Source organism: Mustela putorius, unplaced genomic scaffold (genome assembly GCF_011764305.1).
Source record: "Mustela putorius furo isolate JIRA1106 unplaced genomic scaffold, ASM1176430v1.1 tig00000145_pilon_pilon_pilon, whole genome shotgun sequence".
Taxonomy (NCBI): domain Eukaryota; kingdom Metazoa; phylum Chordata; class Mammalia; order Carnivora; family Mustelidae; genus Mustela; species Mustela putorius.
Window position 1 is genome coordinate 30,833,190 of NW_025421294.1, and position 14,133 is coordinate 30,847,322.

General features: G+C 36.4%; 1 protein-coding gene across 1 annotated transcript in view; it reads right to left on the bottom strand.

Moving 5' to 3' along the window:
• The window catches only part of ADAMTS19 (ADAM metallopeptidase with thrombospondin type 1 motif 19), a 256,769-nt gene that overhangs the window by 39,253 nt on the left and 203,383 nt on the right, over positions 1 to 14,133 (bottom strand). Inside the window, exons 17-18 of the mRNA XM_045075551.1 lie at positions 7,216 to 7,373; positions 2,856 to 3,009 (exon numbers count right to left, since the gene is read on the bottom strand). Of these exons, the coding sequence (XP_044931486.1) occupies positions 2,856 to 3,009; positions 7,216 to 7,373 (312 nt within the window). The remainder of the gene's footprint in view (positions 1 to 2,855; positions 3,010 to 7,215; positions 7,374 to 14,133) is intronic.

Consider the following 14,133-nt stretch of genomic DNA (forward strand, 5'->3'; position numbering starts at 1 on the left):
TCTCTCAATTTTCTTTTGAATCCACTTCATTTAATCTTTTTGAGCCAAAAACTTCATTAAAATTATTTTTGACAAGGTCATCATTGACCTCTATGTTTCAAATATAATAGATCTAATAAATATATTTAGATACAATAAATAAATCTAAAAATAAATAAATAAATCTTACAATAAAGGTGTTTAAATGCAATAAACACATTTTAAAATATAATAAATATATTTAAATGTAATAGTCAATTTTCAGTCCACATTATTTTTGACTTTAAAGCTTTTGATGGAGATGATCATTCCTTCCTTCTTATAACACTTTCTCACTTGCTTTACAGGAAAGCATTCTCTTCTGCCTGCCTCTCCTGTGTTGGTGGCTACTCATTTTAATCTGCTTTGCTGGTTTCTTCTCTCTCTGATGTCTAAATGGTAGAGTGTCCCAAGGCTCAATCCTTTAGTAGCTTCTCTTTCTTTTCACTCACTTCTTAGGTGACGTGATTTAGTCAGTGTTTGAAGATATCATCCATATATTTTCTATCTCTGACCTTCTCTCTTGACTACTTAACTTATAGATCATACTTGATCACACTTAGATGTCCAAAAGGGATCTCAAACTTCTGTTGGAAATCAAACTCTTTCCTAATCTTGCTGTCCCACAGGCTTTCCTAGGTAAGGTGATGGTGACTCCATCCTACCAGTTGCTTGGCCAAAACCATCACAGTCAATCCCTGGCATCTTTATTTCTCTCACACTCCACATCTAGTCTTTCAACACATTCTGTTAGTTCTACTTTCAAAAATATACAGAACCTGACCACTTCCCCCACCTCCTCTGCTAACACTGGGGTCAGACTACAATCATCTCTTTCTTGGACTGCGGTAGTAACTTCTTAACTGATCTCTTTACTTCTACTTTTCTCTTTTTCCCATCTACTCTCAATGCAGAAATGGAAATAACTTTTAAAAACATAAAACCAGAACAAATCACTCCTTTATTCAAATCCTCCAATGGTATCTCACATCACTCAATAAAGGAAGGTCATACTAGCATTCTTACTACTCCTTGCTTTACTCCTGCCTCAGAGCCTTTGCCTGGGACTTGCTCTCACCAGTTACCCTCATAGGTGGTGCCCATCCGCACTCGCTGTAGATTTTAAATCAGTGTGATCTCCTCATTGAGACCTTTCGGATCATTATATTCTGCACCTACCCTCTCCCAACTCCCAACCCATATTTATTTCTCACTCTTGCTTAATTTTTATCATCACAATTTTATACTATGTTACTTACTTATACTGTATATTTTCTGATTCATTTTCCCCAAACATTCTCCCCCAAACATTAGTCTACTGTGTACTCTTTCCCCCGCTTTGCTACAGCACACTTAGGGTATGTGTATCAATAGTTTCTTTGCCTAGAGAACAAAACTTCTGTACAAACTAGTTTATATTATACACATACACATATTATACACATACATTATATTTACACATTATATTATACATTAAATATGTGTATATTATACATGTATAAAACAATATATATCATACATAAATATATAATATAATATATTATATAAACATATAATATATAATATGTGTACTATAAACTAGTTTGTTTTTGTTATATATACAGACATGTGTTATAAATGAGTTTATATTATATATTATATATTGTTATCTTATATATTATATATATTATGTGTATATTATATGTATATATGTATATGTACAATACATGATATATATACGTTATATAATTATGTTATTTATATTATATACTATATATACTAGTTTGTTTATATTATTTATGTATTATAAAATTGTATATATAATATACATGTAACATATATATGTACATTGCATATCTATTATGTATATATTGTGCAATATAATATAAACATATACATACATGCAATATGTTACATATATGTTATAAAACTAGTTTATATTATATATGTTTTATATATATTATATATAATATTAAAAAAATAATTTTCAATAGGTAAATATTTTAAAATAATTTTAGAAGGAAGTTATTACTCAAGAGCTATAAAAAGTCTGTTATTAAGTGCAAAACACAAATGAAGTACTATGCTGCTGACATATGTGATAAAAAGGCAAGCTGGGAGCCCCATGCCCTGAGATCTTGCCTTGACCTAACTGGTTCTGAGAGTAAGTGATGATCAATTTAATCTCTGGGACTCCAGGATTAAATGATTTGCTAATCTCACATTTTATGCTGAAGCAATTTGGTTTTATTTACCTGCTAACTTCTAATACAAAAAAAAATCTAAAATCTTTGAGTGAGATTTCAGAATACATCTCTATTTATCAAAAATAGTTGATGGACACTTTTGAAGAAACAAAATGGAGGAACAAGGGGCATTAAATTATTTTCTTCAGGTGCTCTGTCTTTTCAAACTAATACGCAAATGGCACAGAAGCAAGCCCGATATTACTCTTTCATAGCACCTTTGTATTTACTGCAGAGCTATAATTCTTGTAGGTAGATGTATCTGGAAGTTAGAACTTTGAAGATTCTATAAAAATAAAAAGTTAATACAGAAAGTAGATATAAAAGGACATATATACTGTGTGGTGCCTTGAGCAGCCCCTATAAACCAATACATTAATATTTATGCAAAGTAATGCAGTGATTAACTGTAAATGGCCTTTCTTTAACTTAATTCATACACAGTTCAGGCATTTAGGCACCACACTTGTCACAAAAAACTTTCAGTTTCCAATCCTTTAAGGAGTTTGGAATTTCAGATAAGGAGTTGCAAATGTGCCTTAATGATCAAGAATTAATCAGAAAATAGCTGCTGTTTTGATAAGATAAGATAAATGCTAGAAAATCCCTCACCTCCTCCACATGTGGCATCACAATCTTCCCAGCCTGTGTGTGTCCACATGAAAAGGGGTTCAGGTGCTTTTGAGCTCTGATTCTCTGGAAGAGGGTCTGATGGGATAGTGTATTCATAGTGAAGACCGTAATTCTGGTCCTGAAATAGCAGCACCTATAATAAGTGAAAATGATAAAGGCAGCAAGGTTAAAGGAGAGCATAGACAATGTTAAGTATAATACCAAGGATATGGATACCTTAAAATGTTTGTTGCATGGTGTGCATGTAGAATTGTGAAATTACTGGAATCTTCAAAGTGACATACTTCTGCAAAGACTGGAGTTACACATTTAACCTCTGAGCTAAAGACATTTTGACAAATGGCCCACCTGAATGAGGTCGGAGATACCAGGTCATGGTTTTTCAAGTTGATGAATGGACCAGGCAGTTTCCCAAAGTATGATACATGTCGACAATGACTTTACTAGAGAGGAAAGGATTATCTATCCTATCTAACATCAAGATATAACCCACAATCTAACATCAAATGTAGCCTTTCCACTCATAAAACAGCACCATGGATAGTGAGTCCGTGTGTCAGTAGAGGAAGAGGATACAAGGCTGTGTGAATCACTTCACTCTCCAGAAGGTAGAGAACATCTAACTGACCAGAGGACAATGATATTTTTCCATGTTGCTTACTGTTAACTTTCAGTTTTGGCAAGATTATTAATTTTCCTTTTGTAGGAAAGATCATTTCATTTGAAAAGAAATTTATGTTCAAATGAACTGTTAAATACTAACTTAACAATGGTACAGTTACGTACACATATGTCCACAATGCAATAAACAATGAAAAGTATCTGAGAATGACTGAACTTTGGGCCACAATGCACTAACCCATAGCAGGGACCGTGTTTGTTTTGCTGTCCCCTGGTACCCAGGGCCAAGCTTAGGAATGCATGGGTAATAATCAGATCTATTTTAAGTGAAAGAAATAATGCCTGAAGTATATTCATTTTAAACGAAAGAACAAATGAGAATGTATGTTCCTTTATAAACACATTTGCAGAAAACATGTCAAACAATGCCATGGACTATATCACTTCTATGAATCTGAGGATTCAGGAAAGCAATCTATGTAATACAATATCATGCATAAAAACATATCTAGATTTAAATTCTGTTAAATTGTTCAAGAACTTTGAGGGGTACCTGGGTGACTCAGTTGGGTAAGCAACTGCCTTTGGCTCAGGTCATGATCCTGGAATCCAGGGATTGAGTTCCACATTGGGCTCCCTGATCAGCAGGGAGTCTGCTCCCTCCGACACGCCCCCCTCTCTCTCATTCTCTCTCTCTCTCTCAAATAAATAAATAAATAATCTTAAAAAAAAAAAAGAACTTTGTGTGACATAAACCTCTATTAAGGTAGTTTTTTTTTTTTTAAGATTTTATTTATTTATTTGACAGAGAAAGAGATCACAAGTAGGTAGAAAGGGAGGCAGAAAGCGGGGAAGCAGGTTCTCCACTGAGCAAAGAGCCCGATGCGGGGCTCAATCCCAGGACCCTGATATCATGAGCTGAGCCGAAGGCAGAGGCTTAACCCACTGAGCCACCCAGGCACCCCACCATCAAGGTAATTATAATGACAGGTAATTCTTAGTTAAAGCTCAGTGTGGAAAACAGGACATGAGTACAGGGTTAGTTTTCTTTGCTTCTTTATCTCAATACTCTGCTCAATATATCAACAGAAATGCTAAGATCTATATATTTTTATATGTGGATTTGGGAACTAATATAATGGAACTTTAAATCAGCTCTATCAACAATAAAAATAATAGTTTTCATATTCACATATATATAACATACTGGGGTACTAATTCTAAGTACATCACAGTGCTTATTTTGGCCTTAAATATCTCATTTGATGTTGCCAGTTATAAGGGACCTCCAGCTAAATAAGTTAAAAAAGAGAGAGAGATTGACTTATCTCATTTATGGACATAACCAGACTATTACATAGTTTTTAAATTGATAAAAAGAACATAAATTATAGCTATTTGCCAACTTCTTTAACTTAATGAAAACACGTCTATTTTTCCTTAAAAAACTACCTTTTCATTGATAGAACTTTAGATTGTCCTTGAATACCTAACGCCACTTCAAATAAAGATATTGGCCACAAAATCATTAGCTCTTTCTTAAACCATTCGACTTTGGCAGTAGAGCTCTGCAAGAAGGAAAGTGTGACCGTGTTACCGTGGAGGGGCACACAGTGAAACATGGCAGCAAAAGGTATTGCCTTTCAAAGTTCAGTACCGGCTTTCAATCTGTAATAGTCATTAACGAAAAATATCTTAGAAGTGCAGTTTCCCTTGGATTACTGAATAAATCCAGGTCACATAGATGCCTTCTTTTAGACATAGTTCACTGATTTTAATTATGCTTCATGCTTCCAGGAAAAACCTTGGTAATTACCAGTCAGATTAAGGATTCTGCAGCAAGGAGACTCCCAGGCCCAGCACTGAGGTCTCACATACTGTTTAAAGATTTTGAATTAAAGGCACCATAAAGAGCTCCCATCTTGTTCCATTAAAAAAAAAAAAAAAAAATGTAGGTTACATTCATATAAGGCAGGTCACCCAAAGGCCTTCTCTGCTAACCCCATCCTTAAAAATATGATTGTTGTTGATAATGTTGTTATTATAAGTGACCCAATCATGGAAAGAGCCAAATATTGGTCATACAATGTTTGTTTAGTCATTTTTTTTTTCTTTCTCCAGATGGCACAAGGCACAGAGTGGAGTTTCCAGTTCAAATCAAGGAATAGGATCCAAAGGAACCGTGAGGAGATGAAGAACACAATTATTGAAAGTATGTGTATACTTAGGATCCCACGTTGTCTGCAGTAAAGCACTTAGATCTGAGCTTTCCGTCAGGAGAGGCAGCATAAAGGACTGATTAACACCTGGTTTATTCACAGCTAAATAACTTCCTGGGAGACACTATGCACATTACTTAACTTTTTCATGCTGAGATTTTTTTTTTTTTAATCCATACACTGGAGAAATAATAATACACAGCACACAGTGTTTCCGTGAGGACTGAATGCTGTCATGAATGCAAAATGCTCGTGAACAGTCTCTGGCTCAGTGTTCAGCGAATGGGATGTATTATCATTATGATGAATATTTGGAGCAGAAGGTTCCCATGCATCTCCCTTTGCTCCCTTCATTCCTGTCAATCAGGCCCGCGAACATAGTTCTATAAAAAAACTGTGATCTGAAATGTGGTCGACAGTAGTGACATCAACTGGGAGCTGGTTAGAAATGCAGATCTTGGGTCCCTCCCAGACCAAATGAATCAGAATGTGCATTTTAATAAGAATCCTAGGTGATCTGCAGGCACATTCAGAAAGCAGGAAAAGCAAATGGGCTGATATGTGATTTGAACTCTGGCTCCCAGACCAGCAACACAGATGTCTCCAATTGAAGACAAATTCAACTCGAATTGTGCAGTGATATTAAATAATGTGGCACACCACACTCCAAATAAACAGTCAGTTGATCGTGTTTTAGAGTTGTTTTTATGTGTGGACTTAAGGAGGTGTTGAAGTGTCTGAATTTCAGACTCTGCCACTAGGATGGGGAACACGCCAGCTGTGCAGTCAGCCCTCAGGCTCCTGAGCCATTACTGCGGACTGCAAAGTTCAAGGTCGAGAGGAGCACAGGAACCTGCCACCAGCTTGGAGGCGGAACCCCACTGCTCCGCTTCCTTCATTCTCTGTCCTGCCTCATACCTACTCTTCTACTACACAGTGAAGGGGTATCATCCCGAAGATTCCAACTTTCATACTTCTTTGCAGGAATCAATGCAACCAGTGAGAAAACAAAAGAGGGAAATCGGATGTGTTGTTAGGTAAGTTTACCAAAGCTTTTCCCAGGGACGGTATCATTTTATCAAAGGCATTTTATGCAGATTCAGAAAATGCCCATGCCATGGATGCTTGAAATGCTATGAGCTGCCAGAGTATATAACACCGTCTTTACAGACACCTGCTCTTGCTAGTGAGTCACGAAGACGCTGCTGGCAAAACTGTTCTTCTTGAAAAAAATGGGCTCCTTTTTGCCTGACAATTCCCTTCTACTCTGAGTCTGTGAATTAATTCCCTAAAATGTCTTGCCCTTCTTGCAATAACTTCTGGTTTGACTCCATGATTTAAAACACATTAAAATGAAAACCTAAACGCCCCTCCCCCTTCAATGATTTTCAATGTCTACCTGACAATTCAAACTTGGAAAAAAGATCAGAGAAGGTACAGTGGGAATGGCTTTGGACACGGAAGTTGATTATGCAATATTATCATTGATCCCTTCATACCAGGAGGTGTAAAGGTGACGTAGTAGGTCCTTTGGCAGAGATCTTCTCCCAGAGGCCTCGTCTTACATAATGGACAGTAGTGCCTGCTAAGTTGAAAGCTCCTGAGTGCTCAATCTTCCAGTCACTATTAATAGACTGCTTTCCAGCGTCTCGTAGAGCTAGAAAGAGGTTCAAAAATATTACGACAGCTGAACAAGTTAGCATCATTAATCAATATCCACTTCCCATGATTTAATAGAAGCAGTTCACTTATTTCTAAGCTAACAGGTTAACACTCCCCGGTGTAAGACATGAGGCATCTCCTCCATAGGGAAGAACACAGAGCACATGCCATGAGCTCGCCTTCCCTCCTGGCACTGTCTACAGCTATGGTACCACGTTTATCGTGGCCTCTTCCAGCCTCCTATGGACATGTGACATCTGTAACCCATATTCTGCCCCATAATGATTTGTTCTTTAACAAACTATTATCTTAAGACTATGTCTTAAGACATAGTGTCCACCCAGCAGGCACAGTCGGGAAAGCATGACTCGTGATCTTGGGGTGGTGAGTTTGAACTCCACTTTGGGTGTAGAGATTACCTAGGAATAAAAACTTAAAAAAAAAAAAAAAAAGACTCTGTGTGTCTGTTGTCTATGCGGTAATCCTATAAAGGATGTTGACACTATATATTCTCTGTGTGTCCCATGCCACCCGAAAAAGTGAATAAAGAAAGGTCATTAAAAAGTATGTTAGCAAACAAATCAGGATGACAGACTTATTTTCATTACAAAACAATTCAAACATAAAATGTGTTTGTTTTATAAACAGAACTCAGGACCCTGGAATATCATGTTTGTGATTAACAAGAATGGAAGATAAATGCTAATTCTCATCTATAAACAGCCCTCACTTACACGGGATTTTACGGAATAACTTTGTTTACCTACATGAATTTTTTCTTTTTTCTTTGATCTCATCTTTGCTACTATTTAAATAAGATTCATGACAAGTGACAAGAAAGTGAGATGTCATAATTACCATTTTAAACTAAGGATTCCTTCTTACTTTGTTTCAAATGATTTTATTTGCCTAAATTAAACTTCCAGGCTCTTCCATATAAGTGAATTCTCATTCTAAGATACATCTACATGAGGATTTTTATGTCATAATGCTATCAAAATATTTTGAAAACTGAAGCCAGTAAATCTTCCTAAATATCATCAAAGCCAATCTCCATTTATTGACTATTTGAAGGTTTCCCAGTTTTTATATTATAGATAATGCTCAGATAAATACACTGTATACTAGCTCTATGTGTATCTGATTATTTCCCTTGGATAGATTCCCAGATCTGGAATTACAGAGCCAAATAAATAGAACGTTTAAAGACTGAAAAACAATCTCAAATTGATTTTCACAAAGGTTGCACCAATACAGGCTTGCATAACAGTCATTGAGAGTAGCATTTTTGAATACCTTTTTTAGAAGCCACTTTTTCATGAAAACATTTCATCATGACTGAATAATTACTTATTAACCTATAAGGTATAAAGTAGGAAATATTCAAAGTCCTTGCACCTTCCAAAATTAACAGTTATAAATATGTTTTCTGCCTTTATGGAATTTATAATCTAACTGGAATTTGCTGGAACCTGTGTGGGAAGAATGAAGAAAAACTTTGGGGACGCCTGGGTGGCTCAGTTGGTTGGGCAGCTGCTTTCGGCTCGGGTCGTGATCCCAGCGTCCTGGGATCGAGTCCCACATCGGGCTCCTTGCTCTGCGGGGAGCCTGCTTCTCCCTCTGACTCTGCCTGCCACTCAGCCTGTGGTCGCTCTTGCTCTCTCTCTCTCTGACAAATAAATAAATAAAATCTTTAAAAAAAAAAAAAAGAAAGAAAAACTTTGAACGACATCATTTCCTGAGGCTGGAAGCCAGGGCAAAAGAGAAAGTGGAGAGAGAACATTCAGGACTGAGGGAGCTACAAATGGGAAGTTCTTAAAGATCACAGCTTGGTGAGAATCAGAGAGCAAGTGTGCAGGATGCCAGATGTACCAAAGTGAATCATGATGAGATGAGGCTGGAGAAGTAAGGGATCACCAGATCTTACGGACCTTGTTCACACTTTTAGGGCTTTTTTCCCTAAGAAAAAATACAAAGCTATGAAAGTTTTTGAAGTAAGGGATCACCAGATCTTATGGACCTTGTTCATACTTTGAACAAGGGCTTTTTTTTTGAATACCTTCTTAGAAGCCACTTTTTTAGGGCTTTTTTCCCAAAGAAAAAATACAAAGCTATGAAAGTTTTTGAACAATAGTGTAAAGACATGGACTGCATGTGGGGTAAATTTGGATAGCAAAGACAGAAGATCATTGTAACCCAACAGAAAGTTATGGTAGCTTGGATTCAGGTACTGGAGAAAAATATAAAGAGGCATTTAGGAGTGAAATTGATAAAATGTGATGACTTGTTGTTGCAGGTGAAAGAAGTGTCAGGTATGACGTAGGGCTTCTCAGATGAGAAAATGGGGGTATGACAATAGTGCAAAGGGAAAGACTAGCAAAAGAACACGTGTGAGGAAAAAATACTAGGAATTAAATTATGAACTATGTAGGTTAAAAAAAACTTGTTTAATTGCTACTAAGGCTAAAGATATTTTTCATTTGCTTATTAGTCATTTGTGTTTTAAAATTTAAATTAACAAAGTAAATTATTAATGCTTTATTATAGTGTTTCTGGTCCACTGAGGGATTTTTCTGGGGCTGATATTCCCATTATTATAAGTAACATATTCATAAAATTATTGAAATTTTACCTTATCAATCTTAATTTCTACCGAAAAAGATCTCCAGGTACTGCACATAAAGCATAATGTTTTAATAAAATATTAAGTATGTGTATTTTCAGATTTATGAAAAATATATAAGTATTCATTTTTAACTTGAATTTTAAACTTGAGGGGGTAATATGTTGACAGAAAATGTAACACTTTGAGAATAGCTTTTACTACCTACAAATGGATATACATCAGATAATGCTAAACTGATGAAAAAAAGTGATTTTGCCTAAAAGGTAAAATATTTCATTGTATTTCTCTGAAATCTATGAAATGTTCTAAGAAATCTTTTTGGTTTAGATTTGTAACTGTGGCCAGTATAATTCCATAATTTTTCTGTGTTTCAACATACACTCAGGACACAATTATAAAGGAGTATTTCTTGAAAATCTCTAATAAAATTGCCTTCTAATAAAAAATCCTTCTGGGGATGGCTATAGTATAATGTTTAGATTCAATCGATATTTCTGCAATTCAGTATTTCCCCCCAAATGGCATACGCATACGTACCTGAAAACTCACATAATTTATAAGTTTAATAAAATATGAAGAAGAACCAATACACTAAGTGTTTTTTTCTTGTTCTATGTTTTTGTTTTTAATCCATTAACTTAAAAATGTGTTTTTAGAAAACCTGTTTCTGGTCATACCATAATAAGTGGAACTATACTATCTCTTGCAATTAAAATAATGAGAAAACCGAACAGTGTAGGATACAACTGTTTTCCAACACTGGACAACAGCGAGAGAACTGAGGTCCCCAAGAGAAGAACAAATGTGATGTCTTAAATTGCTTGACTTTCTGCCTGAAGATATTTACCAGACCAAACCTCTGGGAGTGGGAACTCAAGCAGAGCACAGACAATGGGGACTTCAGTAAGATGAACACACAGAGAACAGAGTTCAAATTGTCTGAGGCATCTGGAATCTGTTTTCTGGAATAGTGGAGAAGAGGAAGCTGCACAGAGACAATCTCTAAAAATCCCCAAAGGTGCTCCTTTGAGCCTGTGGCTAAATACCAAGCTGTGAATAAGTGTGGTGAGACTTTTCAAGGCTGGGAAAAGAGCAATTACATTGAGCCTGGAAACTATACAATGTCTGGAGCTCATGTAGGGTTGGAAGACATATGAGTTCTATTCAGAGAGGATAGAGCCTACTGAACATACTACAGAGACTTCAGTGGAGTACCTAAAAAAAAAATAAAATAAAAATGTGCATATTAGAAGTGATGTTGGACTAGTCTTAGAATAAAGACTACTCGAGATCCAGCCCAACAAAGGCTTCACAAAAGCTTCAAGAACTTAAGCTGATCTGTAATTAATAAATCTCAACAGTAAATAAAAAGAACAAAATGAAGCCAACAAAATGAAGCTCAACAGTAAATAAAAACAATAGTCATCTAGCACTCTCACATTAACAGTGTCCAGCACCCAACCAAAAAATTACTAGATATATGAAAAAGTTAAAAAATGTGACCCATAATCAGGCAAAAAAAAAAAAAAAAACTGTCAATAAAATGAGACCCAGAAATAACACAGATGATGAAACCAGCAGACCATGACTTTAAAAAAGCTATTATATATATATATATATATATATGATCAGTATGCACAAGAATTTAAAGAAAAAACTATAATATTAAAGAGAAAAGTAGAAACTACAAGAAAATAAGCAAATCAAATTCCTCAGAATAGAAATATAAAATATCTGAAACAATAAATTCATTAAATTGGCCTCAGGGCTGATTAGAGATTGCAAAATAACTCCATGAACTTGATGGGAAGTTGATAGACTAGAACTACATGGAATGCAGAAAGAAAAACAAAGGCTGAAAAAATAAACAGAGTTGGGGCACCTGGGTTGCTCAGTTCTTTAAAATGTCTGCCTTCAGCTCAGGTCATGATCCCAGGGTCTGGGATTGAAACCTGCATCAGGCTCCCTGCTCCTTCTACTCCTTCTACTCCCTGCTCCTTCTACTCTCTCTCTATCAAAGAAATATATAAAACCTTTTAAAAAAATGAACAGAGCATCAGTGACTCACAGGAAATACCTGGTAGACTCATACAGATGGAACTGGAATCCCAGAGAACAGGGAGTAGGCAAAAAAGTTATTTGAAGACATAATGCCCCAAATTTTTCCAAAGTTGATGAAAACCATAAACTTACTGTGTTAATCAATACGATGGGATTCAAGAAAGGAAAGTGCAAGGAAAGATCACCAAACCACATCATAATCAAACTGCTAGAATCCAATGATTAGGAGAATAATCTTAAATCTTCAAAAGGCACTTTATATATAAAGGGAAAAAAGATTACCAATTTTCTGGATATACTGTCAGAACTAATAGAAGCCAGAAGACAATGAAACATTACCTTCAAAGTGAGTAAAAAAATAAAGCATAAGCAAACAAAATATAGAATTCTATATCTAGTGAAAAGATCCTTCAAATAGGGAAGAAAAACAAATAAAGTGTCAGTAAAACAAAATATGGGAATTATAGCACCAGCAGATATGCTCTACAAGAAATGTGAAAGGACATTTTTCAGGCTGAAAGAACATGGCTCCAAGAGGAAATGGTGGATTATGTGAGGGCATGAAGAATGTTGGTTACATATACATAAATATTTTTTTAATTAATAAGTTCTTTATAGAATGATTGACTTTAAAGCAAAATTGATTACAACTTATTTTGGTGATTAAGACATATGAAAAAAAAGTGACTATATGAAATGTTGAAATATGCATAATAGCACAAAGTAAGGGAAGCAGGTAAAGGGAAATACACTTTTAAGGAACACAGATTACCTGCAAAATGGCATCATATAATTTGAAAAGAGACTGTAATAAGTTAAAAATGCATACTGTAAATCCTAAACTGGCCATTTAAGTATAAAACAAGAGCTATATACAGCAAACAGGCAAATAAGAGATTAAGTGGAATGTTTATTCAAAAAACAAAAACAGGGAGGAGTCAAGATGGCGGAGAAGTAGCAGGCTGAGACTACTTCAGCTAGCAGGAGATCAGCTATATAGCTTATCTAAAGATTGCAAACACCTGCAAATCCATCGGCAGATCGAAGAGAAGAAGAATAGCAATTCTAGAAACAGAAAAACAACCACTTTCTGAAAGGTAGGACTGGCGGAGAAGTGAATCCAACGCGACGGGAAGATAGACCCTGGGGGGAGGGGCCGGCTCCCGGCAAACGGAGGAGCAACAGAGCACAAAATCAAGACTTTTTAAAGTCTGTTCCGCTGAGGGACATCGCTCCAGAGGCTAAACCGGGGCGAAGCCCACGCGGGGTCAGTGTGGCCTCAGGTCCAGCAGGGTTACAGAAGGATCGGGGGTGTCTGAGTGTTGCAGAGCTTGCGGGAATTAGAACAGGAAAGCCAGCTACAGAGACAGAGCCGACAGTAAGCTTGCAGCTCGGGGTTACCTTGAACCGGTCGCAGGCCGGTGAGCTCGGAGCATGGCCGGAGGTCAGGCAGACGGGAGTTACTGGGCACTGTTCTCTGAGGGCACACTGAGGAGTGGGGCCCCAGGCTCTCGGCTCCTCCGGGCCAGAGACCAGAAGGCCGCCATTTGTATTCCCGTCCTCTGGAACTCTACGGAAAGCGCTCAAGGAACAAAAGCTCCTAAAAGCTAACCCGAGTGGATTACTCAGCCCGGCCCCTGGTAAGGGCAGTGCAACTCTGCCTGGGGCAAAGACACTTGAGAATCACTACACCAGGCCCCTCCCCCAGAAGATCAACAAGAAATCCAGCCAAGACCAAGTTCACCTACCAAGGAGTGCAGTTTCAATACCAAGGAGAGCAGCAGAACTCCAGAGGAGGAGAAAGCAAAGCACGGAACTCATGGCTTTCTCCCTGTGATTTTTTAGTCTTGCAGTTAATTTAATTTTTTCTTTTTCATTTTTTTTCTCTTCTTCTGCTAAATTTTTTTTTAACTTTTACCCTTTTCTTTTTAAACGTTTTTAACTAGTTTATCTAATATATATATATTTAATTTTTTATACTTTCCTTTATTCGTTTTTTTTTTAATTCTTTTCTTTTCTTCCCTTTTTTTTTTTTTTTTTTTTTTCTTTCCCGTTCTTTCTTTTTGAA